Source organism: Dendrobium catenatum, unplaced genomic scaffold (assembly GCF_001605985.2).
Source record: "Dendrobium catenatum unplaced genomic scaffold, ASM160598v2 fragScaff_scaffold_772, whole genome shotgun sequence".
In the NCBI taxonomy this organism is placed as follows: Eukaryota; Viridiplantae; Streptophyta; class Magnoliopsida; order Asparagales; family Orchidaceae; genus Dendrobium; species Dendrobium catenatum.
In genome coordinates, this window is record NW_021319234.1 from 264040 (window position 1) to 289186 (window position 25147).

General features: G+C 34.4%; 1 protein-coding gene and 1 pseudogene across 3 annotated transcripts; one reads left to right on the forward strand and one right to left on the reverse strand.

Moving 5' to 3' along the window:
* Nucleotides 1–3731, reverse strand: part of LOC110101694 — an 11823-nt pseudogene extending 8092 nt beyond the window's left edge.
* Nucleotides 3732–15561: 11830 nt separating this feature from the next.
* On the forward strand, nt 15562–22642 carry LOC110101767 (2-alkenal reductase (NADP(+)-dependent)). 3 transcript variants are annotated; one of them, XM_020829828.2, is made up of 6 exons: nt 15562–15903; nt 17943–18120; nt 20209–20375; nt 20436–20518; nt 22130–22304; nt 22385–22642. In XM_020829828.2, exons 1-6 carry the CDS (start codon nt 15673–15675, stop codon nt 22418–22420), a joined length of 870 nt encoding a protein of 289 aa, XP_020685487.1. In that variant the 5' UTR covers nt 15562–15672; the 3' UTR covers nt 22421–22642. The 3 variants fall into 3 exon arrangements, with proteins under 3 accessions (XP_020685487.1, XP_020685484.1, XP_020685486.1); XM_020829825.2 differs by having other exon boundaries at nt 22130–22642; XM_020829827.2 differs by having other exon boundaries at nt 20451–20518; nt 22130–22642.
* Nucleotides 22643–25147: the final 2505 nt, after the last annotated feature.

The window sequence follows — 25147 nt, forward strand, 5'->3', positions numbered from 1 at the left end:
TAATAATAATAATAATAACTAATTACTTGTTTATTTATATAAATAAATAACATAGAAGTCGAGACATTTTTTGATAAATTTCCTCTCATCGATATCTATAACTTAACCAATGTATGTCAATTCTGACTTATTATACATAAAAATAAAGAAATAATGCAAGTATAAGTATACCGTTGCACCACGAGGGCATTTCTCGTTTCTCAGCTTACAATCCCATAATTCTGATCCTCTTCCATCAAATACTCCTCCATTGATCGAAATCCCTTCAACGGTATCGAATGTGATCCATTCGCTTGAGTCAGTGTAACCCGAAGGAGCCATTAGGGTTCCATTAATCGTAAAATTAATCTTCTTGTTCACGCAAGGACCATTGAATCTCACTCCGCTTATAAGAAATATTCCATTTGGAACGTAAATATTTGCCGTAGAAGAAAGGCTATTACAAGCCATTTTCCAAGCCCTAATAACGGCTTCCACACAATCAACATTTCCACCTTTTTTAGCTCCAAAATCTAATATATTATATGACGAAATTGTTGAAGAGAAGGCGAGGAAAGAGAATAAGCGGAGTAATAAGATTATTTGGGAGGCCATTAATATGATATTATAGATATGGATGAGCTAAAATTTGTGGTTTAGTAGTTAGTAATGTGATATTTATATATTGATAAACTAACAACCCACTTATTAGTGGTGGAAGAAGCTATAGAAGCTAAGAATCCACTAAGTGTTTTGTTTCTTGAAAAAAAGTGGTGGTTTTATACCTTATTAGGGTTTTTTTTTTTTTAAATCTAAATAGATTTGTGACCTATAAGATTTTTTGCTTAAACAATTTTATTTTTGATTAATTTTTTAAAATAAATTTAGTAAATTTTGAGAGGATTTAAATATAAAAAATATTTTGCATGTTCGACTTTGTTGAGATTAGATAAATTATTTTATTATTTGTATGAAGATTTAAGATTTGTAAATGAGAGAGATTCTTAAATCCGTTAGATTTTCTTAATAGATAGATTTAATAAATTTTTGATTTAATTAATTATGGGATTAAACTGAGAATTTATCAAAATAGTAAGATTTAAAATTTGTAAATTTCTATTTAAGAGAATTTAAGCCAAATCTTGCAATGTGATTTTTCCCCATATCTCCTCAAAAAAATTCAAATTATGCAAAAAAAAAAAAAAAAAAAAAAAAATCCAAAATGCTGCAAATTTATTTAATTATTTTTTTATTTGATATGTTGATGAGTGAAAAAAAAAAAAAAAAAAAATCCAAAATGCTGCAAATTTATTTAATTATTTTTTTATTTGATATGTTGATGAGCTATTTTCTTTGCTTGAATACATGGAATGGAAGAAGCTTTGAAATAGGAGAGTGGAATGAGACCTGAAATTGAGACCAAAAGTCATACTCGCTAAGGAAAAAAATCTGGCGTGTGGAATGAGGAAGAACATTAGCTAAAATGAATGGATTGCCATTGGTTTAGTGGAATGGAACCAAACAAAATTTAGGAGACCTTATTTAACATTTATATAATATGAGAGTAGTAAGGCCTTCACTCGGTACTGCTCGGTATCGCGCTCGGTACGCTTTCGGGATAACGTAGCGCATTTTTATTAGTGTTTGGACGATGTTCGGACTCCGCACATAATAATTTGCCCTATAGCCCAGCTCATATTCGGCCGACTTAGGGCACAAAATGGTTGAATTCTCCCAATCCTTTAAACCATCTAGTGGCTTACATCCAATACAAAGCACAGTGAGTATGGGTCCATTTTAGTACCTATACTATTTTCCATAGACTTTCGAGCTAATCCATGAGCTTCTAGATAAACTTTATATAGCAAAAATTTTCTCCTTCTTGGATCATTTTAGTCTAATATATCTGGTTGTGCCTGTTTTCTTATTCTTAGGTTCCACATTACACATGATATTAACTACACATACGACCACTATGTGTATTAAATAAAGACATGATATATTGAAAACATCATTAAATTATTGAGGAAGATACTTCATTAGTACTTCACATTTCATTTACACCATCAATCTAAAACTAGAGAATTTAGCCAAACATGAAGAACAGATGAAGCAGACTCATTTTCATTAATTATATAAAATAAATAAAATACAATAGAAAGATATCACCATATGGGTTTAATGATCTCCTTTACACACCTCCTTGAACTTACAGAATTGCTTCCACAAATCTTGATCAAATGCTTTTATGAAGTGAATCTAGTGCTCCCTGAATTTCTTTAGTTATCACTTCTAAGGAAATTGCAAAGATGCACTATGAAGACTGAAATTAACTATGTTCTTGAAGTCTCTTTCTAACATTACAAACAGACAATTTATAGAAAAACACATAAAGCGAACTCTTACACCGCGACGCGCCCATAAAATGAACTAATGCCGTAGTGCTGAAGAATTTACTCCTATGTGGTGCTTGCTGGCATGGGTTCATTGTTTATTAAATGGACGCGTCGCTTCACTGGCAGATTGTGTCCTGATCTGTTACAACTATAGCGCTGCAACGCTATTGACGGTTGAGCATTGCAGCATTCATGTGGAGCTCCCCTCGGCTTGGTGACACTAGAAATTGGTGCCACGACATTAGATATAGAGATTGGGCTTTGCAGTTTCGACTCCTATTTCGCGATGCTGTCAAACAGAGAATGGGCCCCGCCATGTCCATATTGGGCTCTCCAACAATGTCAATAGAATTGGTATCTTGTTAAGAGGATTAAGATGGTCTATAGGTTCATTTGGCTTAGTGGATTTTTTGGGACTTAAAAAAGACCTGTATTTTCTTTGTTATTTTCGGAGACTGATTTTTTCAATATTCGTTTTGATTTTTTATGCTTGTTTTATTTTTGCTATATTCCCCAAATGACCCATTGTAAGGTGATTATTAACCGTTTTTTTCTTATTAATTTAAGCAAATTAAATTATTAATTAAATTAATTATAAATTGAATTATATATGTATTTATATAGCCATAATACATAAAAAAAAATAGCCATAATACATAAATAGGAGGTGATAAAGCAAATAAAAATTTAATTTCCCCAATTTTTCCGGCAATAAAACAAATTTAGATTTAGTAGAAGTAGCTGATTAATTAATCATTGCTGATGAAGATACACTGGCCGTTTGATCTTCACCCTTTGTGTCATGTATTTTATCCCATGTATTCAACATCAACCTTGTTCTTAAAATACCACCGACAAAAATGTGGTGTTTGCATGTCTCGCTTATACACATCTTCGACAGAGAAATAATAAGACGTGTACATCGGGCATCTCTCAGTCTCAGGGTTATAGTAAACACTTTAGGACATCTCTATTAGGTGATGTACTGATGTTTTACCTTAATGAGATATACAGTGCTCGACATGTGTCAGATATGGACAGATATTTGACGTTCATCTGACGTTGCCTTGATATTGTCGGCTAATATTGACAATTTCTACAACCAAAGTCACGCCCCTTGCGTAATTTGAACATTTCATCTTTGTCCACCTTTGTCTCGACATCAACACTCGATGCCAAATGCATGAAATCAAACCGAATCTCAATAACACCATAACCACCTCACTAAATGCCTCTACGAGCTTCCCGAAGTCCACCCAACAGCCACCTCGAAATCAACCCATTTGGTTCAAGAGAAACCCTCGCGGCGACCATTCGCCGCAGGCTGCTCGATCCAGCACCAACAACGACGACCATTGTCGCCAACACCTCAAATTGTCCTTTCCAAGAGAGGACCCAACAAGATGGGTCTATTGAGCAGAACAATATTTTGACTTCAAAAGCATTCCCCCCTGACCAACATGTTCAGCTAGCTTCCTTTCATCTTGATGGCATCGCCCTACAAGCAACTTGCTATGACTTTCAAAGTTGGGGGGACTTTCGCATGCCTTTCAAGGATTAAAGCATGCATGCATAGAAGCTTTGGCTGACAAGGAACTCAATTGCCTTACCAGGTACTGTTTTTGTTTGCCAACTCATTCAGTCATATTATAGCCTCTAGCCCAGCTCATATTCGGTTGACTTAGGCTACATAATGTAGGGGTGTTAATTTCGGGTCACGGGTTGGGTTCGGGTTGAACCTGAAATTGAGGCGGCGTTATTTGGGATCCGATCTTCCACGCCCGCACCAAACACATCGAAATTGATTATCATTTCATTCGCCAACATATCTCCTCAGGTGCTGTAATCATCCACCATATCAATTCTAAAGATCAACTGGCCGACATTCTTAATAAGCCGCTGCCTCTAGAACGCTTCGCTCAGCTCAAGGACAAGTTGAGCATTGGGGGGGGGTGGGGGGCACACAACAGTTCATTTGCTCTCACCCCGTCAGCAACTTTATGCTTTCTACTACTCAATTCTCTGGCAACGGCTAACATTTCACCCGAATCTGACCCGTTTTAGCAAACATGTCAATTTTTTTGTACTCGAACCCGATCTGCTTCCGATCCGTGTCAACTCGACACGACCCGAATGATCTGGGGCTGTGAAAAAACTGTTACTTTTTGGGTCAAAAAAATGGTCAATCTTCTCTTTTTGGATAAAAAAACTGGTCAACATCGAATTTTCGGGTAAAAATGAGTCAATTTCGAGTCAAGGGTCGACCCGAACCCGACACATTTCGGGTCCAGATTGACCATAATTCAAAATTTTAGGGTTGTGTCAAATATTGACACCCCTAACATAATGGTTGAATTCTACCTAGTCTTTGAACACACATATCCATCATATTCCATTGCAACCTAACACGAGACCACTCAGTACCCATTCTAGCACAAATTTAGAGTAGAAAAAAATGGTGAAAGAGGCTTATTCACTTTGTTCTTATTCTGCCTAGTAAGAGTACTTTCTCGTCACCAGTTCTCTTGATTAAGAAGACTAATGGAAAGTGGCAATTTTCCATAGACTTTCGTGCTTTGAATAATATAACAATCTAGTTAAGAAAAATGCCTAATTCCCATAATCCATGAGCTTCTAGATCAACTTTATTGAGCAAAAAATTTCTCCAACTTGGATCATACCAGTGCAATATATCTGGTTGTGCCTGTTTTTGTATTCCTAGGTTCCATATTACATTTTATATTAACTATACATATGATCACTATATGCATTAAATAAAGGCCTGCTATATTGAAAACAACATTAAATTATTGATGAAGAGAATTCATTAGTACTCAACATTTCATTTGCACAATCAATTCAAAATTAGAGAATTTAGTCAGATTTCAAGAACAAGTGAAGCAAACTCGTTTTCATTAATTACATTAAATAAAGAAAGTACAGTAGAAAGATATCACCGCATGAGTTTAATGATCTCCTTTACACCCCCCTTGAACTTACAGAATTGCTTCCACAAATATTGATCAAACGCTTTTATGAAGTGAATCTAGTGCTCCCTGAATTTCTTTACTTATCACTTCTAAGGAAATTGCAAAGATGCACTATGAAGACTGAAATTAACTAAGCTCTTGAAGTCTCTTACTAACATTACAAACAGACAATTTATAGAAAAACACATAAAGCGAACTCTTACGCCGCGACGCGCCCATAAAATGAACTAATGTCGTAGTGCTGAAGAATTTACTCCTATGTGGTGCTTGCTGACGTGGGTTCGTTGTTTATTAAATGGACGCGGCGCTTCACTGGCAGATTGTGTCCTGATCTGTTACAACTATAGCGCTGCAACGCTATTGATGTTGAGCATTGCAGCATTCATGTGGAGCTCCCCTCGGCTTGGTGACACTAGAAATTGGTGCCACGACATTAGATATAGAGATTGGGCTTTGCAGTTTCGACTCCTATTTCGCGATGCTGTCAAACAGAGAATGGGCCCCGCCATGTCCATATTAGGCTCTTCGACAATGTCAATGATGGAGCTTGGGTGGTATAGCGTCCGATGTCGCGGTGTTATATGATACTTGGAATTTCATGCATTTCCTGTATTTTTCATGCACAATACAACTAGAATAATACGATTGCACTGACAATTTAACATATAAAATATAACATTATTTACACTCATCAGCGGGTCTCGAGACTTTTTGTTTGGAAGGTGTTTTTGGATAGTGAAGACCTGCATTGGAATTGGTATCTATTTAAGAGGATTATGATGGGCTATAGGTTCATTTGACTTGGTGGATTTTTTGGGACTTAAAAAAGACTTGTATTTTCTTTGTTATTTCTGGTGACTGATTTTTTCAATATTCGTTTTGGTATTTTGCTAAGCTTGTTTTATTTTTGCCACATTCCCCAAATGACCCATTGTAAGGTGATTATTCACTGTTTTTTCTTTTTAAATTAATTTAAGCAAATTAAATTATTAATTAAATTAATTATAAATTGAATTATATATGTATTTATATAGCCATAATACATAAATAGGAGGTGATAAAGCAAATACAAATTTAATTTCCCCAATTTTTCCGACAATAAAAAAAATTTAGATTTAGTAGAAGCAGCTGATTAATTAATCATTGCTGATGAAGATACACTGGCCGTTTGATCTTTACCCTTTGTGTCATGTATTTTATCCCATGTATTCATATTAGTTGTACATATATTATATAAATAAATATTTCTGTAAATTTTCTGGTAAAAGAAAGGAAGTCAAGATTAAATATTTTAGGCTTGGAATCCACTCAGAGAGCAGAGGAAAGCGATGAGGAAAGGAGCGTAGCACAAGACCAAGATAAGGTGAAGAGATCCCTGCTTGATAGCTCCTCTGAATAAATTGAAGAAGGCTAAGAGAAAATTGAAGAATTCTTCTAAATGCGGAAACCCTTCTTCCGCGTCAAAGCCACCAGAATCTTAGTAGGTGGACAATGACCGGTGGTATAGCTTTTGGAGCCTATAAGTACGGACTTAGTTTTGTTTCTTTTGATCTTCTGCTAGTTGAATTTCTTTACAATTAGCGCTTTTGAGGGTTTTTTGGTACTTCTTGCATAAATTTTCTTGGCAATTTTTGGAATTGGTTGGTTTGGTGGGTTTTAGGGAGCCTAGATCATTTTCTTCGTGAGGTTTGTCAATGTTTTTGACATCCTTTTGATTGAAAGCGACCTAAATTTCTTGCACTCAATGAGATACTTTTAAAACTATCATTAGTATCGCATTGAGTGAGTGCAAGAAATTTGTCACCCTCAATCAAAAAGATGTCAAAAATATAGAAAAATCTCACCAAAAAATGACTTAGGCTCCCTAAAATCCACCAAGCTAACCGATTCAAAAAATTGCCAATAAAATTTATCCTATATGTAAAAAAAAAAAAAAAAAACCAAAAAGCACTAAATTCAACCAGTTCAAGATCAAAAGAAGCGAAACTAAATTCAAACTTGTAGGCTCTGGTTTTGCTCACCTGAGTCAGAGTTCTTGTGCCAGAAGCTGTACCATCCGCCATTGTCAACCTGCTGAGATTCCGATGGCTTGGGCGCCAAAAAAGAGTTTCCACATTTAGAGGGATCCTCCAATTTTCTCTTAGCATTCTTCAATTTCTTCAGAGGAGCAATCAAACAACAATTTCTTCACCCATTTTTTGGTCTTCTGTTATGCTCCTCTACTACTCATCACTTTCCTCTTTTCTATGAGCCGATTCGAGGCCTAGGATATTTACTGTTGACTCCCCTTCTTTTACTTGGGAATTTACAATAATATATATTTTTTATATATAATTTTATTCATATGATAGTGAATAATTCTAATTAACTCTAATAGAAAAGGGAAGGAGCAGTCAAAGGGAAGGAGTAGTCATTGCATCGGTCTGTAATTGAATAAAATATCTCAACAAAACGAACACATCGATATCACTAATGATATTATTTGAGTTCAAATGAATCCAAATCAAGCAATATTAAAGCACACTTAAAAACTTCAATATATCAACAGAGGAATCTAATGTTCTCCAATTCAGGCTTTCTTATAATCAAATCGAGGGCTCAACGAGAAAAATCTAATGAGCTCAACATCATTTGATTCAAACATCATTGAAACATTCAAATATTTGACTAATAATCTAATATCAATGAGATCGACATGTACCATACGATAGAAAAAAATTATTCGGTGCAGATGTCGAATAGCGTTCAGAGACCAATCATAATGTGCCACATCACCCTTTTAATGTACCGCGGCTCGGTACCGTTGACGTGGCTACACTTGATTCTCTTTCAGACGTAGAGCTGCATCCGGCGTTAGCTCAGAATAATTTCTCGTACGAATAAACCATTTTATCTTCTTATATATATGATATGAGCTGGGCAAGAGGCTATAATCGACTCACAAGCTCGATAAGCTTGACTCGTCGAGCTCGAGCCAGCTTGACTCGGTTGCACCCCTACCTACCAGGTACTGATTTTATTTGCCAATTCATTCAGTCATATTATAGCCTCTTGCCCAAGTCATATCATATTCCATTGCAACCTAAAACGAGACCAGTGAGTATGGGTCCATATCTCAGTACCCATACTACTAAAAAAATTGAAATAGAAAGAATTCTCATCACCAGTTCTCTTGATTAAGAAGGCTAATGGCAAGTGGTAATTTTGCATAGACTATCGAGCTTTGAATAATATAACTGTCTAATGCAGATATCTAATTCCCATAATCCACGAGCTTTTAGATAAACTTTATGGAGCAAAAAATTTCTCAGAATTGGATCATACTAATCCAATATACTTGGTTATGTCTGCTTTCCTATTCATAGCCTCTACATTACATCTGATATTAACTATACATATGACCACTATGTGCATTAAATGAAGATTTTATATATTGAAAATATCATTAAATTATTGATGAAAAAAATTCATTAGTAATCCACATTTCATTTATACCGTCAATTCAAAATTAGAGAATTTAGTCAGATATGAAAAACAAGTGAAGCAAACTCGTTTTCATTAATTACATAAAATAAAGAAAGTACAGTAGAAAAATATCACCAGATTGGTTCAATGTGTCATCTATACTCCTCCTTTAACTTATATAATTGCTTTGACAAACATTAACTAATGACTCTTATGAAGTGGATCTAGTGCTCCCTGAATTCCCTTAGTTGTTACCCCTAAAAAAATTTCAAAGAAGCACTATGAAGACTGAAATTAACTAAGTGTTTGACTCTACTAACATTACAAACATACAATTTGTGAGAACCCTTGCATTTAAAGATTTTTGGTGCAACAGAACAAATTTTTTTGATAGAGCCCATCGTCTAGGGACGAAAATCAATTATCGTCCGTACGATATGTGGACAGAGGAGATCATCCCGGGACGAACGAAAAATATCGTCCATATGATATGAAATATTTCAGCCCATTAAATATCTCATTCGTTCGATTTTGAAGAGAGAGAAAATGTTGGAGAGAGAGAGAATGAGAAGAAGAGAAAATCCACATTTTGGACAACTTTGGTCCGTTTTCGTTCATCGTCACAGTTGGAAAAGTTGATCGACTCGAGGTAAGACACATTATACCTATATCAATTTTCAGAAATGTGAGTTTTGGCGAATATTCAGATTAAAGTTTTGTTTATGTTAGCGAAAAACAGGTATAACTTTGCACTGATAAAACTTTTACTGCGTAACTTTTGGTATGTCTTAGAGATTATGATTTTGCACGTTTTGAATATTTTATGGAAATTTTTCACTCGATGTTTTGAAATCTGCGAGGTTTTTTTCGAATAAAAAATTATTTGGATGTCAAAAAATAGTACTTCTATACAATAAAAGATTTGAAATGCTATTTTATATGATCTATGGTAATTTGATAAATTTCCGAAATTATGCATTTTTGATTCATTGGCTTTCTATTGTCTGTCGCTATACGAAAAAGGTGAAATTTTGATATGTGCTCAATTACTCTGTATTTGTTATGATGTGATGTTTTGAAGTACACATGTGATTGAATGATATCTGTTGGAAGTTATAAGGGGTCATAATCCTTTGAGATTCTATTTGGCCATTTGGGTATGGGAATATGAATATGAAATATGATCTGATAATTCTATATATTTGATATGTTCTGGTGTTGTAAGCACAAAAGGGAGGCATAATGGGTCAGAATCCTTTGAGATTCTATCTGTATTAGAGAAGGGAGGCATAAGGGGTCAAAATCTTTTGTGATTCTGTCTAGGTCCGAGAAATCTGACTTGAAAACTGATCTAAATGTGATTTGGAAGTGTTATTTGAACGATTATGTAATATGAATTTTATTCAGTTTTTCTGTATCTGTTAATTGATTCATCTATTTTGTAAGGATATCTGTTATCTGATTTGTCTGATTTTTGTACGAATATCTGAATTTTGTCAAATTGTCTAATTTTGTATGATTATTCAAATTATGTATGAGTATTTGTATTTCTGTTCGATTATATGAATTCTGCATGGCTATCTGAATCAGTGAATGAATTGTTATGAATCTTTATTTTATGATTTTTAGTTCAGTAATTATTTGGTCTGCAATAATTGGTTTTTTTTAAGATCTTCTCTAAAGCATTTTGTATAAGTGTCTGGGAATTTAGATCGACTAGTTTGACTTTGCTGAGTTGTGAGCTCATTGTGATTTTATTCATGGTTTTCAGGATCTAGAAAAGGGAATGAAGTTGTTGACTAGCTGTTCAGAAATTGATATGAAGTTATTGGTATTTTATCATTTTGATTATTGTACAATCATGGCTAGTTTACTTTTTTGTTATGTACATTCTGTTTGTAGCCATGTACTGTAATGCATATGACTATTTTGATAAATGAAAGAAACATTTTGGATGAGTTCTTCTGTATTTGAAATTTTTAGTAGTTCTGTGGTTTAGTATGTTAAAGAATATTTGAAGAAAGTTTGAAAAGAAATTCCAAAACTAGATTATGGGGTTCGCTCGTCGCAGCTCAATATGATAGGATCCGTCCTGATCAGGTGGGTTGTGACACAATTTATGGAAAAACACATAAAGCGAACACTTATGCCGCAACGCCCATAAAATGAACTAATGTTGCAGCGCTGAAAAATTTACTCCTATGCGGTGCTTGCTGACGTGGGTTCGTTGTTTATTAAATCGACGTGTTGCTTCCCTGGCAGATTGTGTCCTGATCGGTTACAACTATAGCACTGCAGTGCTATTGACGGTTGAGCATTGCGGCATCCATGTGGTTGAAAATCGGCGCCACGACACTGCAGATAGAGATTGGGCTTTGCAGTGCTGACTCCTCGCATTCCACGATGCTGTCAAACAGAGAATGGACCCCACCATGTCCATATTAGGCTCTCCGGCAGTGCCAATGATGGTGCTGTGGTGGTATAGCATCCGACGTCGCGGAGCTATATGATACTTGGCATTTCATGCATTTCCTGTATTTTTCATGCACAATACAACTAAAATAATATGATTTCACTAGCAATTTAACATATAAAATATAACATTATTTACACTCATCAGCTGATCTCGAAACTTTTTGTTTGGAAGGTGTTTCTAGATGGTGAAGACTTGCATTGGAATTGGTATCTAGTTAAGAGGATTATGATGGGGTATATGTTCATTTGGCTTAGTGGATTTTTTTGGGACTTAAAAGACTTGTATTTTCTTTGTTATTTCTGGAGAATGATTTTTTCAATATTCGTTTTGATTTTTTGCTTGGGTAGGCTATATGCTTGTTTTATTTTTGCTATATTCCCCAATTGATCCATTGTAAGTTGATTATTCAATGTTTTTTTAATTAATTTAAGCAAATTAAATTATTAATTAAATTAATTATAAATTGAATTATATATGTGTTTATATAGCCATAATACATAAATAGGAGGTGATAAAGCAAATACAAATTTAATTTTTCCAATTTTTCTGGCAATAAAAAAAATTTAGATTTAGTAGAAGTAGCTGATTAATTAATCATTGCTGATGATTGGACATTTGATCTTCACCCTTTGTGTCATGTATTTTATCCCATGTATTCATATTAGTTGTATATATGTTATATAAATAAATATTACTATAAATTCCCTGGTTAAAGAAGGGGAGTCAAGAGTAAATATTCTTGGCCTCGAATCCGAGTAGAGGTGCGTAGCACAAGACCAAGAAAGAGTGAAGAGATCCTTCCTTGATAGCTCTGAAGAAATTGAAGAAGGCTAAGAGAAAAATGAAGGATTCCTCTAAATGCTGGAGCCCTTCTTCAGCGTCCTAGCCAGTAGAATCTCAGCATGTGGACAATCATTGGTGGTATAGCTTTTGGAGCCTATAAGTATGGACTTAGTTTTGTTTCTTTTGATTTTCTGCTAGTTGAATTTCATTACAATTAGGGCTTTTGAGATTTTTTTGGGTACTTCTTGCATAAATTTTCTTGGCACTTTTTGGTATCGGTTGGCTTGCTGGGTTTTAGGGAGCCTAGATCATTTTCTTCGTGTGATTTGTCTATGTTTCTGACATCCTTTTGATTGAAGGTTACCTCAATTTCTTATACTCAATGAGATACTTTTAAAACCAGGTTAAAACTCCAATAAAAGAAAATTATCATACTCATAATGACTAATATGAATGTGTCAGATCCCTCTTGAGGAAGAAGCACTTCCACCTGATCTTGAGAGAGGAGAGGAGGGAGAGAGGAGAGAAAAATGCATAAACTTTATTTCTCTTCTTGGCCTCTATTACAACCTAAAGGCCTCCTTATATAGACTCCTAAGGCTATACAAAGCAACACAAAAGGCTATACTAATGGCTATACATGCCATACAAGAAACCTAAACTAAAGCAATCCTAAATCTAGGAACAAATATCCAACAAAATGCAATCAAAAGGATGTCACATTAGTTACTATCATTAGTATCGCATTGAGTGCAAGAAATTTAGGTCACCTACAATCAAAAAGATGTCACAAATATAGAAAAATCTCATGAAAAAATGTTATATGCTCCCTAAAATCCACCAAGCTAACCGATTTCAAAAATTGCCAATAAAATTTATCCCAGAAGTAAAAAAAAAAAAAAAAACTCAAAATGCGCTAATTGTAACAAAAATCAACTAGCAGCGATCAAAAGAAGCGAAACTAAATTCATACTTGTAGGCTATATATATATCTATATATATAATGAAGATCAGACGGTCAGTATATCATCATCAGCAATGATTACGTAATCAACGACTTCAACTAAATCTGTATTTGTTTTATTGTCGGAAAAATTGGGGGAATTAAATTGGTATTTGCTTTATTACCTCCTATCGATGTATTATGGGTATATAAACACATATTAGCGGGCTCAATAGAGATTAATATTGGCTTTATAAATATATACACACACACACAAACAAAATTATTTCAATTTATAATTTAATTTACTTAAATGAATAAAATAGACTCCCAAATACACTAAATTTATTATTAAATGGCCATAGTTATCCACCTCTTATCATCATTATTAATTTATTATATTATCTATATCATTTTGTCATAGGGGTGTCAATATTTAACTCGACTTAAAATTGATCCGAAAAATTTCAGGTTTGATCAACCCATTTGATAAACTGATCGGGTTCAGGCTGACTCGAAAATCCAAAGTTGACCCGGATAACACGGATCCCGCACGCACCTCATCACTCAACTCAGTCCTGCATCCCGTACTACGCACGACGCACTCGCGCCTGCCTTGTCCGCTCTCGACTTAGCGTCCTGCACAAGCTGCTTGCCTCAATGCCTCGCCAACAAGCGCACTACCAGCCTCGCACCGCTGCTCCTGCCTTTCCCACATTTGTGACTCGACTCCGGATCCCGCACCCACACCTGCACTGGCGCCATGATTTACCCGTGCTTGACCCATCGCCCCACAGCCCAGGCGTGCTCACCTGCTCTATGCCTGGGTCAGCATGTCGGATCGGGTCAACCCTGATTTGAGGTGGGTCGAGTCAAAAAATGGTATTTCTTCCATAGATGCAGTTTAGTTATAAATCAAGGGAGCTAATTAGGTTTAAAAGAAGTTTCTGCAGAGACAGAAGTAGTGGATGGAAAAGGAGACGTTATTACGTCCGGTCAAAAAATCGAACGGAACGAATGTATATCGAGCAATATCGAGTGTCAATACTGAGTGTTTGGTGACGTGGCGTGTGATTATTGGCCTCTGAACATGTTCGGTTGACCGGACGTAATAATTGCTCTTGCAAAAGGCAGCAATGGGCGATTGTAGCAGGCGAATACAATTGTTTAAAATATAATCATGAAATCATCAACCATAGATCTACTAAATACTTAAAATAATTTTATCATATTAACTGAAATATTTTTGAGATATGGATAATGTTGTTAAAAATTAAATAAATAATGTGATAAAAATATTTTTGTTGATATAAAAATTAAATATAATAGCATGATGGAGAGAAATGAATTATTAAATTGATATTTTATGTTCTTAAAAATAAAAATATATATAAATGAAATAAAATAAGATGGAAGATGAGATGTGATAAAACTACAATCTAATTTCATTTATATAGGCAATAGAGTAGAGTATTATTGGAAAATTCTATGAAAAAAATATTCTTAATAATGAGGATATTTTATAATAATAATGATCATAAAATTTTACTATAACTAATACACACATATTTTAATATTCATATGGCAGTGAATAATTCTAATTAACTCTAATATAAAAGAGGTCAATATCTCGATCAGATTTGAGTCCAGATGAACCCAAATCAAGCAATATTAAAACATACTTAAAATGTTGTCCAATTCAGACGTTCTTATAATCAAATTGAGGGCTCAACCAGAAAAATCTAATGGGCTCAACATCATTTGATTCTGACATCATTGAAACATTAAAATATTTGATAAATAATTTAACATCATTAAGATCAATATGCACCGTACGATAGGAAAAATTATTCAGTGCGGATGCTGAAAGATGTCCGGAGTCCAACCAAAATGCGCCACATTACTCTTTTACTGTACCGCAGCTTGATACCACTGACGTGGATACACCTAATTCGCCTTCGAACGTAGAGATTCGTCCGAGGTCAGCACGGAATAATTTCTCGTACGGAGTCCAACCAAAATGCGCCACATTACGGTGCGGATGCCGAAAGATGTCCGTAGTCCAACCAAAATGCGCCACATTACTCTTTTACTGTACCGCAGCTCGATACCGTTGACATGGATACGCCTGATTTGCCTTCGAACGTAGAGCTTCGTCCGAGGTCAGCACGGAATAATTTCTCATACGGATAGACCATTTTATCTTCTTAAAACTCTATTGTTATAAAATATTATGAATCAATATCGATGCAAATGATTGTTACTTTAATTATGTTTGTTGATAAACTTATTAGTTTATTTTCTTAAATTTTAAAATTTTATTTTTATTTTTAAAAATTTATTCATGTGTATTTTTATTTTATGCACGGATAAGTTTATTACTTTATACAATTATACTAATATATGACAGTGGCATGTGATTCTTCGAGAAAAAAATCTTAGCCTTTCATTTAAAAAAAAAAAAATCTCAACCGTCTGATCGTGCCCTATATTATTACAAGCAAAGGCTGTTTAAATTCATCTGATCATGTGGCAAACTAACCTCCAAAGATCTAAGCGGCTTTTATTTATTATATTATAGGTGGTTGGTGGCGGCCATGGATGATCGTTTGAGGTCTCGCTGCTCAGCTGAAGGAAGCAATGGAGAGTGCAAAGACGGTGAGGAACAAGCAAGTGCTGTTCAGGAGGTTCCTCACGGGAGCTCCGACGGAGGAGAACATGCAGCTGAGGACGGCTGAGGCGGAGCTTAGGGTTCAGGCGGGGTCCGGCGCTGTACTGGTGAAGAACCTCTTTCTATCTTGCGATCCATACATGAGGGGTCGGATGAGGGATTACTATGGATCATATATTCCTCCTTTCCAGCCCGGCAAGGTAAAATCCGCCTTCTGTGTCGGTTGCTCGTTTATTTGATTTGGACTGGCTTCTTTTGTGGTTAAACGCACTTTACTCTGGAAATGAGGGGAGGTTTTGGACATTGAACGGGGATTCGAAATTGCTAAATAGGAACTATTGTGCAGTTTGATCGCTCTTTTATTTCTGATTAAAAAGGACTTGTTGTTAGTATTTTAGTGATTTGGGGATGTCTTTGTTCTTATTAGAAATAATTTTGAATTTTGAATTTTGGTATGTGTTACGACCGAACATTTTAATACTTGAATTTGATTGTAGTTTAGCCAATTGCAGCTTGAGATAGGTTTAGTTCACTTACCGATTAGAAGGCTGTAATGCTACAAGCAGCTAAACTTTATCTTTGTTGTTAAAAAAAGGAATCAGGCATAGGTTTCAGAATAACTAGATTAAAAAATGTTGAAAAGGTTAAATATGTTTAGTTGCAAACCTATGGATACTCTGCTGGAAAAATGAGTGAGAATTTGAGTATATGCATGTACCTAAGGGCTTAAGAAGAAAAAGATAAAATGTCCTACGTTTTATATGGAAGTGCAGTAGATAATTTAATACATACAATGATGTTTTGATGATCATATAACTTTTTTTCTTGGTTAGTATGATTAGTCGCTTTCAGGTTTTGCCCCTCTTGGTGTTGCACATTACATGACATTTAAAAAAAATTTGGGTACCTGAAAATAAAAATAGATTTTAGTTATGCACTAGAGTGGTGAGTCAAGTTGATGGAATATTTGTTTGAGAGGAAGATGATCTAGGTGCATCCTTTTAGCGGTTCTTATAGACTTACTAGGTATGTGTTCCAAAACTAAATATGAGTGTGAGTGGAAGAAGCAAATCTCCTAAAATTAATTTCTTTAGAACATATTTTTATTTTGAACCAGCTTTACTAAGCCAAGTGTTTCTATATTAGCCAAGTTTTCCTAAACAAACCTTGAGTTGGTAATTTATTCTCATGAACTTTACAAAACATATCATTTCTTTTAGCTTTAATTTACATGTTATAATTTTGTTTAAGAGAAAAGGACCAAATGGTCCCTTAACTCTTTGGGAGGGACTAAAATGGTCCTCAACTATTTTGATGGACCAATTCGGCCCCTCAACTCTTTAAAATGAGATCATTTTGATATTGTTGTTTAAAAATAATTGAAATTTTGGATGGCAATAAGGGTATGATCAGAATAACCACAAAAATGACAATAATAAGAAAAAAGGGAGAACAATTGTTACGTTCACAGCGAGCAAGCTCCCGTCGCTACGTCTGATCCAATAGGAAGAACAACAAACTTTCGCGACTTCCGATTCAATAGGAAGGAGCGTCGTCGAAGGAGGCGTTAGCAACTCGTTCAAAACCCTACCGCGTCCAACAACAATGAAGAACGCCAAAGAGAAGAAAGAGTAGTAAATCATTTAGGAATTCATTTATGTAATTTAATTAGTATAAATTAATAAATTTAAAAATTCATTAGATAATTAATAATGTAAATAATAATTAGATGATTAATAATCAAAATAATAATAATATTTATATAATTATTTAAGTTATTAATATTTATGATAGTAATTAGATAATTAAGCTAGTTAATATCCCTAAGATATTATTAGTAAAGTTAAATAATTAATATATGACTAAAATTTTTAAAATTGTAGCTAAAAATATTATTAATTTATCATTAAATAAATGAATAATATTTTAAAAAAATTATAATTACTCAAAAAATATATCTAATAAATAGTTCAATTAAAAATTACTAAAATACTCCTATTTTTTAACACCATTAAGCCCAACATCCATTAGTTTCGATGTTAGGACTAAATTGTCCCATTTTAAAGAGTTGATGGATCAAATTGGTCCCTCATAATAGTTGAGGACTATTTTGGTCCCTCCAAAGAGTTGACGGATCCTTTTGATCCTTTTATCTTTTGTATAACAACTCTCACAAACTTTTGTGTGTTTTTTTTCTGCTACATTTGGCATTACTGTGTTCTTTCTTATCTTTTTGAAGGTCATTGAGGGCTTCGGTGTGTCTAAAGTAATTGATTCTGATAATCCAAATTTCAGTGTTGATGACTTAGTCTACGGAATAACTGGATGGGAAGAATATACTTTGATTTTGAAGGTAGAAGGGCTGAGAAAAATTGAAATCTCAGACATTCCACTTTCTTACTATTTAGGTCTTCTTGGTAAGTAACTAATAGTATTCCTTCTTTTATGATGAATGCCATCCAAAATGTTACACTAAACTTATAGTAGATAAAGCTCAATTGAATATTACAGTGGTCATTTCTTTCTAATAATACATATCAAACAGCCCTATCGGTATTTCCATATACTGTTATTGTTTCAAAATCACTACATATACTAAATGTTGCACTCCATTTTCGCCAGGATGTAAAAGTAGCTCCATGGAAATTAATAATTCATCATTTATTGTCCTAATATTCAATATATATCATTATTAATTGGTGCTTCTACATATATGAACTCATTTTTTTCTAATCTTTTCTACCTGCATTTTTGCTTTTAGCTGATTTTGTGTCTTAGCAATTAGTCGATACTTCCAAAACTAAACAAAAAATTATTTTGGTTCGCAAGGCATACGTATGAGCTTTTGTCAGGTCGACATGTATAGTGTTTTTTTTTTTTGATAGTTTTAGGTTACTAAAGTGTAATACTACCATATCTCAATGCTTCTTTTTCTAATATTTTGTTTGTAATTGATAGATGAACATTTCTGTGTACTTCATATAACCATCTTTTTAGAAGGGAGGAATATAGATGGTCATATTGAGCTTGATATCTAAGTAGATGGAAACCCATTAATCTCAAAAGCTCTTCAAACCCTTATTCAGTCCATCTTGATTTCAATTGTATGGGTAAATAAATCCATGATTTTGCCTAGGCTGATGGACTCCAAAAAAAGTTTCATCCCACATCATTAGTAATTAATATAAATTCAATGAATCTAGCGAATATTTAAGTTCCACACTAATGAGAAGGAGATGAGGAATCAATGTAAAATTTAAATCAAATCTCCTAAACAAGAGTGATTGGCTACTAAAGGAGGAGAGATTCAGGGACAAAACAAAATAATACTTCAATATTCACTCAACAAAACACTTCACTCACTCACTTTCTCTTGGGCATCCACATCATAAGGAGGATGAATTTGAATTCAAAATTCATGGTTTATCATGTTTAGTTTGACCTCATACTATTTTAGCTAAAATTTCAATGCATTTCATACTTTTAGGCAGATTTGAATTTAAACTTGAATTTTCATGTAAGTATTTTATTATCTTTATTAGGTAGTTCATGTCTACAAATGTAGCTTGGGCATGGTGTTGAAAATCAGTTGAATACAATTCAATTGAATTAGCAAAGTAGCCTTTCTACTATCCATCCAATACTCTCTCTCTCTCTCTCTCTCTCTCTCTCTCTCTCTCTCTCTCTCTCTAGTTCGGTCTATTTTGATAAAACTGGTACCCCACTCTTGATTTCTCTCATCAAAACACATTCAAGCTATGAGCATTAATCCTAAAGCAAGGAGGCTCAAATCCCAATTCAGGTGTACAATTTCCAAGGTGTAAATCTAAAATGCTATCCTCTCTCTTTTTGCTTTGACCATATTCTCTTAGATTCCTTCATTTGGCGTAGCACACAAGGGAGGAGGATTAGGATTTATATGGAAATCATAACTAGGGTATATTACAACATGAAATGAATGGTAATCCATTCTTCTTAATCATCTTACTATGATTCATGAAACCTTGCATAATTCTTACATTGATATTGTAGGAAATCCTATATCTTTGCATGCTTGAAAAGTTTTTGCTGGAGGACTTCTCAAGAAATTCTAAATTTTAAGAAAATCCATGATTTAGCTTCTTGGCTTCTTGCATAGAAACCCTGGGTTCTCCAAGAAACATTTAGTTGTAAAAAAACTTTTGCTAAAGATTATCCATAGGTTCAGCTAAAGATAATGGTTAAGGCATGTGAGAATATCTTCAATTAGCGTGACTATGTATTAGCTGAATGCATTTTCTTTTTCTGTGTGGTTTCAAACTGAATTTTCCTTTAAAAAAAAAAAAAAAAAACATGGTAAGGTGGAAGCCAATGGAATTGAAAAAGCTAATACCTAGCTAGGGTCTTAGCGTTAGGTGGGAACAAGGAATTCTAATGGTACAAGTTCCCCTACTTTATCTGCATCTCTGCATATTTTTAACATATTATACTCTTTTGTTCACAATAAAAAGTTTATTGATGGACAGGTATGCCAGGATTTACAGCCTATGCTGGATTTAATGAAGTTTGTTCTCCAAAAAAAGGAGAGCTCGTCTTTGTCTCTGCTGCATCAGGAGCAGTAGGGCAACTTGTGGGCCAACTAGCAAAGTTGAATGGCTGTTTCGTTGTTGGGAGTTCTGGTTCAAATCTAAAGGTATGAATATCCTAATTTACTTTTTTTTCACCAAGTTGTTGAATGAATGATGAATTCTAGGTTGATCTTCTGAAGAGCAAGCTTGGATTTGATGAAGCTTTTAATTACAAAGATGAACCTGACTTAGATCTAGCCCTGAAAAGGTTAGTACTGTGACCAGAAATATTACTATTGTTGAAGCCTTGAAAATAACATGGTCTGCTCCTCTCTAGTAAATCCTTTGTAATCAAACAGCCAATGCTATTTTAATGTGAATCTTAACACAAAAAGTTGTCAAGCCTTTGCACTCGTACTTTTTCGCATCGAGAAGGTCTCTGACAGCTGGGAAAAAATGCAAAACAAAAGAAGTATTTCTCTTGGCTTTGCTCTTTCTATATATATATATATATATTGCTCTCTCTCTCTTGAATTCTCTTGCCCTTGCTCTTTCTTGCTCTCTCTCTCCCTCTCTCTCTCTTGCTCTCCCTCTATAACAAGTTCGACGAGTCGAGCTTTTCGAGCTCGCGAGTTGAGCTTGAATAGGATTTTGAGCTTGACAATTTATTGAGCTTGAGTTCGAACAACACCGCTTGACTCGCGATCGTCGAGCGGCTCGCGAATGGAGGCAGGGTTCCGCGAGTAGGAAATCGAGGGCGGAAGTTCCGCTGGCGGGAAATTCCGTTAGTGGGAAATTGCATGCGGGAAAACCCGAGCAGGAAATTGTGGGCGGACGACTCGCTCTCGTTTAAGAAGATGGAGGAGGCGGAAGCGAACGGAGGCAAAGGCAGACGACGCAGACGGAGGCGGAGGTAAACGACGCGCATGCGGAGGCGGATGACTCGCTCGGACTTGGACAACGCGGACAACCACAGTGGTTCGCGAGTCAGCTCGAGCTCGTTTACAGTAGGACGAGCTCGAGTTTGAGTTCAATAGTGCCAAAACTCAACTCGTTTGCACCCCTATCTTAAATATTTACATTCTTAAAGTTATACCTAATAAAGCAAAAGATGCTTATAGTATGGCTGTTCCTTTATAGTTTGCGCCTAGACTACTGGTCTGTGCTTAAAGGCCCTGCAATAGGAAGTATACTTCCCTACTGATTAATGAATGGAGTAATTTCCCCGCCTGCAACATGGAGCACACTTCCATTTACTGTCACAGTGTTCAATTTAAAATTCTTAATTTGCTATTGCGAAGATTCAAGTATTGTATTGACGTGCATAACCTGCACATCCATTTATACTCACTGTCAAAGAAATCAAACATATAGTTAAAACTTCCTCATGTTTGTTTAATGCTAAGTTTCTAAGGATGTGGATACTCTATTCAAACTTCAACGAGAAAAATTTCATCATATCCACAGAACTATGCATATTCATGAAAAGATTGCAGTAGCTCCAGTGGAAAGAGAGAGTCGCCTTAGATGATCTGGTCGTATAAAACGGCGGCTTTCCGATGACATGGTTAGGAAAGTACATATATTAAATTTGACTTACCTTAAGAAAGGTAGAGGTAGACCTAAAAAACTTGGTTAGATAATATTAGAAATGATCTTTCCTTATTAGATTTAAATGATAATTTGACTTTTAACCGGACACAATAGAGAAAAAAGATTCATGTAGCCAACCCCGAGTAGTGGGACAAAGGTTGATGTTGTTGTTCTATCCACATAACTATAGTTCTATCATTTGAATTTTCACTTGACCGTTGCTATCAGTTCTTTCTGCATCAGAATAAGTTATTTCTGCATATTTTTGTGGAAACTGGAACCACAGGTATTTCCCCTCAGGCATCGATATTTACTTCGAAAATGTCGGCGGCCGTATGCTCGACGCAGCCCTGCTCAATATGAGACCACACGGACGCATAGCCGTTTGCGGTTTCGTGTCGCAGAATGGAGTCTCTGACCCAGAAGGGATTCGAAACCTGTCTCGTCTTATATCGATGCGAGTAAGGATGCAGGGGTTCTTACAGAGTGACTATTTGCATTTGTTTCCTGATTTTTTGAGCAAGATGGCTGAATACTACAGGCAAGGGAAAATTGTCTACATAGAGGACATAGCTGAGGGCCTTGAGAGTGCTCCAAAAGCTTTTGTGGGACTATTCAGCGGCAGAAATACTGGTAAGCAAGTTGTTTGTATTTCTAGGGACTGATTATGCTTTTATTATTGTTATTATTATGAATTTGCTAATGAGATTGATATATTTTGTAATTCTATGCATTTCATCTTTGTTCTATATATATAAACAAGTGACCAACTTCACCAAAATATTTCATATTCAAAGTAGTGAAACAATTTGTTAGATTGGTCCAGCCGGTCTGATGGGACCGGTTTATGCGAATAAAGGCGGAAATATTTGCCTCCTGTATGCTTAGGATGGATTTTTGAGGGAGTTAGGAGGGAAATTTGAATGTAGGGATTGTTTAGGGATTTCATTTTGATTTGTATGCATTAAATATTTTAATTTCAGTCATTTTAAATTAATTTAATTTTAAGTTTTAAATATATATATTAAGATGAATATTAAATTTTGATTTTTTTCAAAATTTGCACCTTCAGACTTTTATTATAAATTAAAGCATTATATATATATATATATATATAAGATTCATGATCATCACTTAAAAAGTTAAAAGTGAATATGATTTCTATTTTTTTATAAAGCCAAGAACATAATCAATTGTCATCATTTAAAAAAAAAAATCTATTTATGATGCATTAGAATATTTGTATTTAAAAATTTGTTCAGAAAGCACTCAAATAAATTTATTTCAAATAGGGAGCATATATATATAATAGAACTTTTTATGTATTTATATATCAAAATTTTTATTTTCATTTAAATAATATTTAAATTTAAAATTATATTAAATATTAATAAATTTAATTTATTTAAAATTACAAAAAAAATATTTTAAATATAATTTACGTAAAAAATGATTCATAATATAAAAATTTAAATGTTGATATACAAATATATCAAAAATTCCGTAATATCTTTCCAACCTCCCTTAAGAGAGAGGAGAGAGAGAGCGGGAGGCAACAATAACATCAAGATTTTATCCACTATGTGGACTTGATTACATAAATTTTTTTTTTTTCATTGTGTTGTTAAGAGTCAAATTTTTATTTAAATCTAGTTAAAAAATGTCATTTCTATTATTTTTTAATCAAATCTTTAAGGTCTACCTCTACCTTTGTTAATATATGATAAATTTAATATATTTATTATACTAACCAGGTCATCAAAAGGTTGATATTTTATGTGATCAAATCATCTAAAATGACTCTATCTAATCTTATTTGCTACTCAAGCTAAACTTTTTTCAAAGTATATATTCATTTCGCATTTTGTCCATAAGAGTGAATCCACCAGAGCCCTACATGGGGTCCTGGTTTGGTATCCATTGGGTACCAACGCTCTGCGCGGGCAGGCTTTACCCATCCATGCCCACTTATGGTGACTTTCGGGATGTCATACCCACCCACTTTCCACGCTTCTTGAATGCAGTCTGCTACGGATTAATGGCCTTGAGATTTTTCTGCCTTTTTTCTCTGATGTCAAACTTTTAAGCCAAATATCAAAATTTATCGTGATCGCGACACGGTTCAGTGTTGCGCGCTGCATAGTAAGGATTACTATAATATACTGCATGCATATGATGATTATTAATGTAAATCAATTTGTCCCTTGATGTTGAGTACCCACCCATGAGGTCATGGTCGTACCCATACCCACCTATGCCCATTGGGTATGGGTGGGTACGTGGATAGGTGTGAGTATGGGTATCAATGCAGGGCTCCAGAATCCCCTCATTTGCAACCCTTAACTTAATTGTATGCTTCTATTTTAATGGCCAACATTATGCACCATAAAGTATTGTAGGTCTCACCGCCATTTTCTAAAAATTTTCCTTAAATTTGAGGGATACATTCCTATCACAGATCAGTTAGTTGCATCCCTAAACATCAACAATCAAACTTGAATTCTACTAATGATATCCTCATTTATTTCAGCATCATTATGAACAATAAAACCCTGAGATATCTAAAATGTGAGCTCTAATTAATAGCTAAACCCAAAAAAAAAAAAAGTTTAGATAACGAAAAATGAAGGATTGTATTAGGTAGTCGACAGACAACGTAAAATTTGTCGACCGACCGCACATAGTGGGATAAATGCTTGATGATGATGATGTTGTTGTTGTTCATTTTTCTAGCGTGCAATGAAAAACTTCTATCTATGATAAAAAATGACACAACTTCTACCAATTCTTAAAAGCTTCTCTGACACGCAACACCTCAAAAACAAAAAAGGTGATTTACATATACATTACTTTATATCATGATATTTACATATCTAACATTTAAAACTTTAATATTACATACCTACCAGTCATAGATCAAATATGGGTGCAATGAATGAAATATTAAAGTTTATAAAATTGTACACGTGATATGAATGAAATATAAGAGTGAAATATTTTAATATTAGAATTATTTATGGATGGTAGGCATGAAATATTAAAGCTTTGGATGTTAGATATGTAAGTAGTATTGATCTAAAATAGTATGTATATAAATCCCCCAAACAAAAATGTGTTAACCATATGGGTGTCAATATTGGACACAACCCATATGACCCAAACCCAAACCGGGTCGTGATCGGGTTTAGCAAAATGAGCCGAAACCTGAATTGAGTCGGGTCAAAAATTGACGGGTAAAAGTCAAATTTTACCCGAACACAACCCGATGATACGAATTGACACCCATAATTAACCACAACTCAAA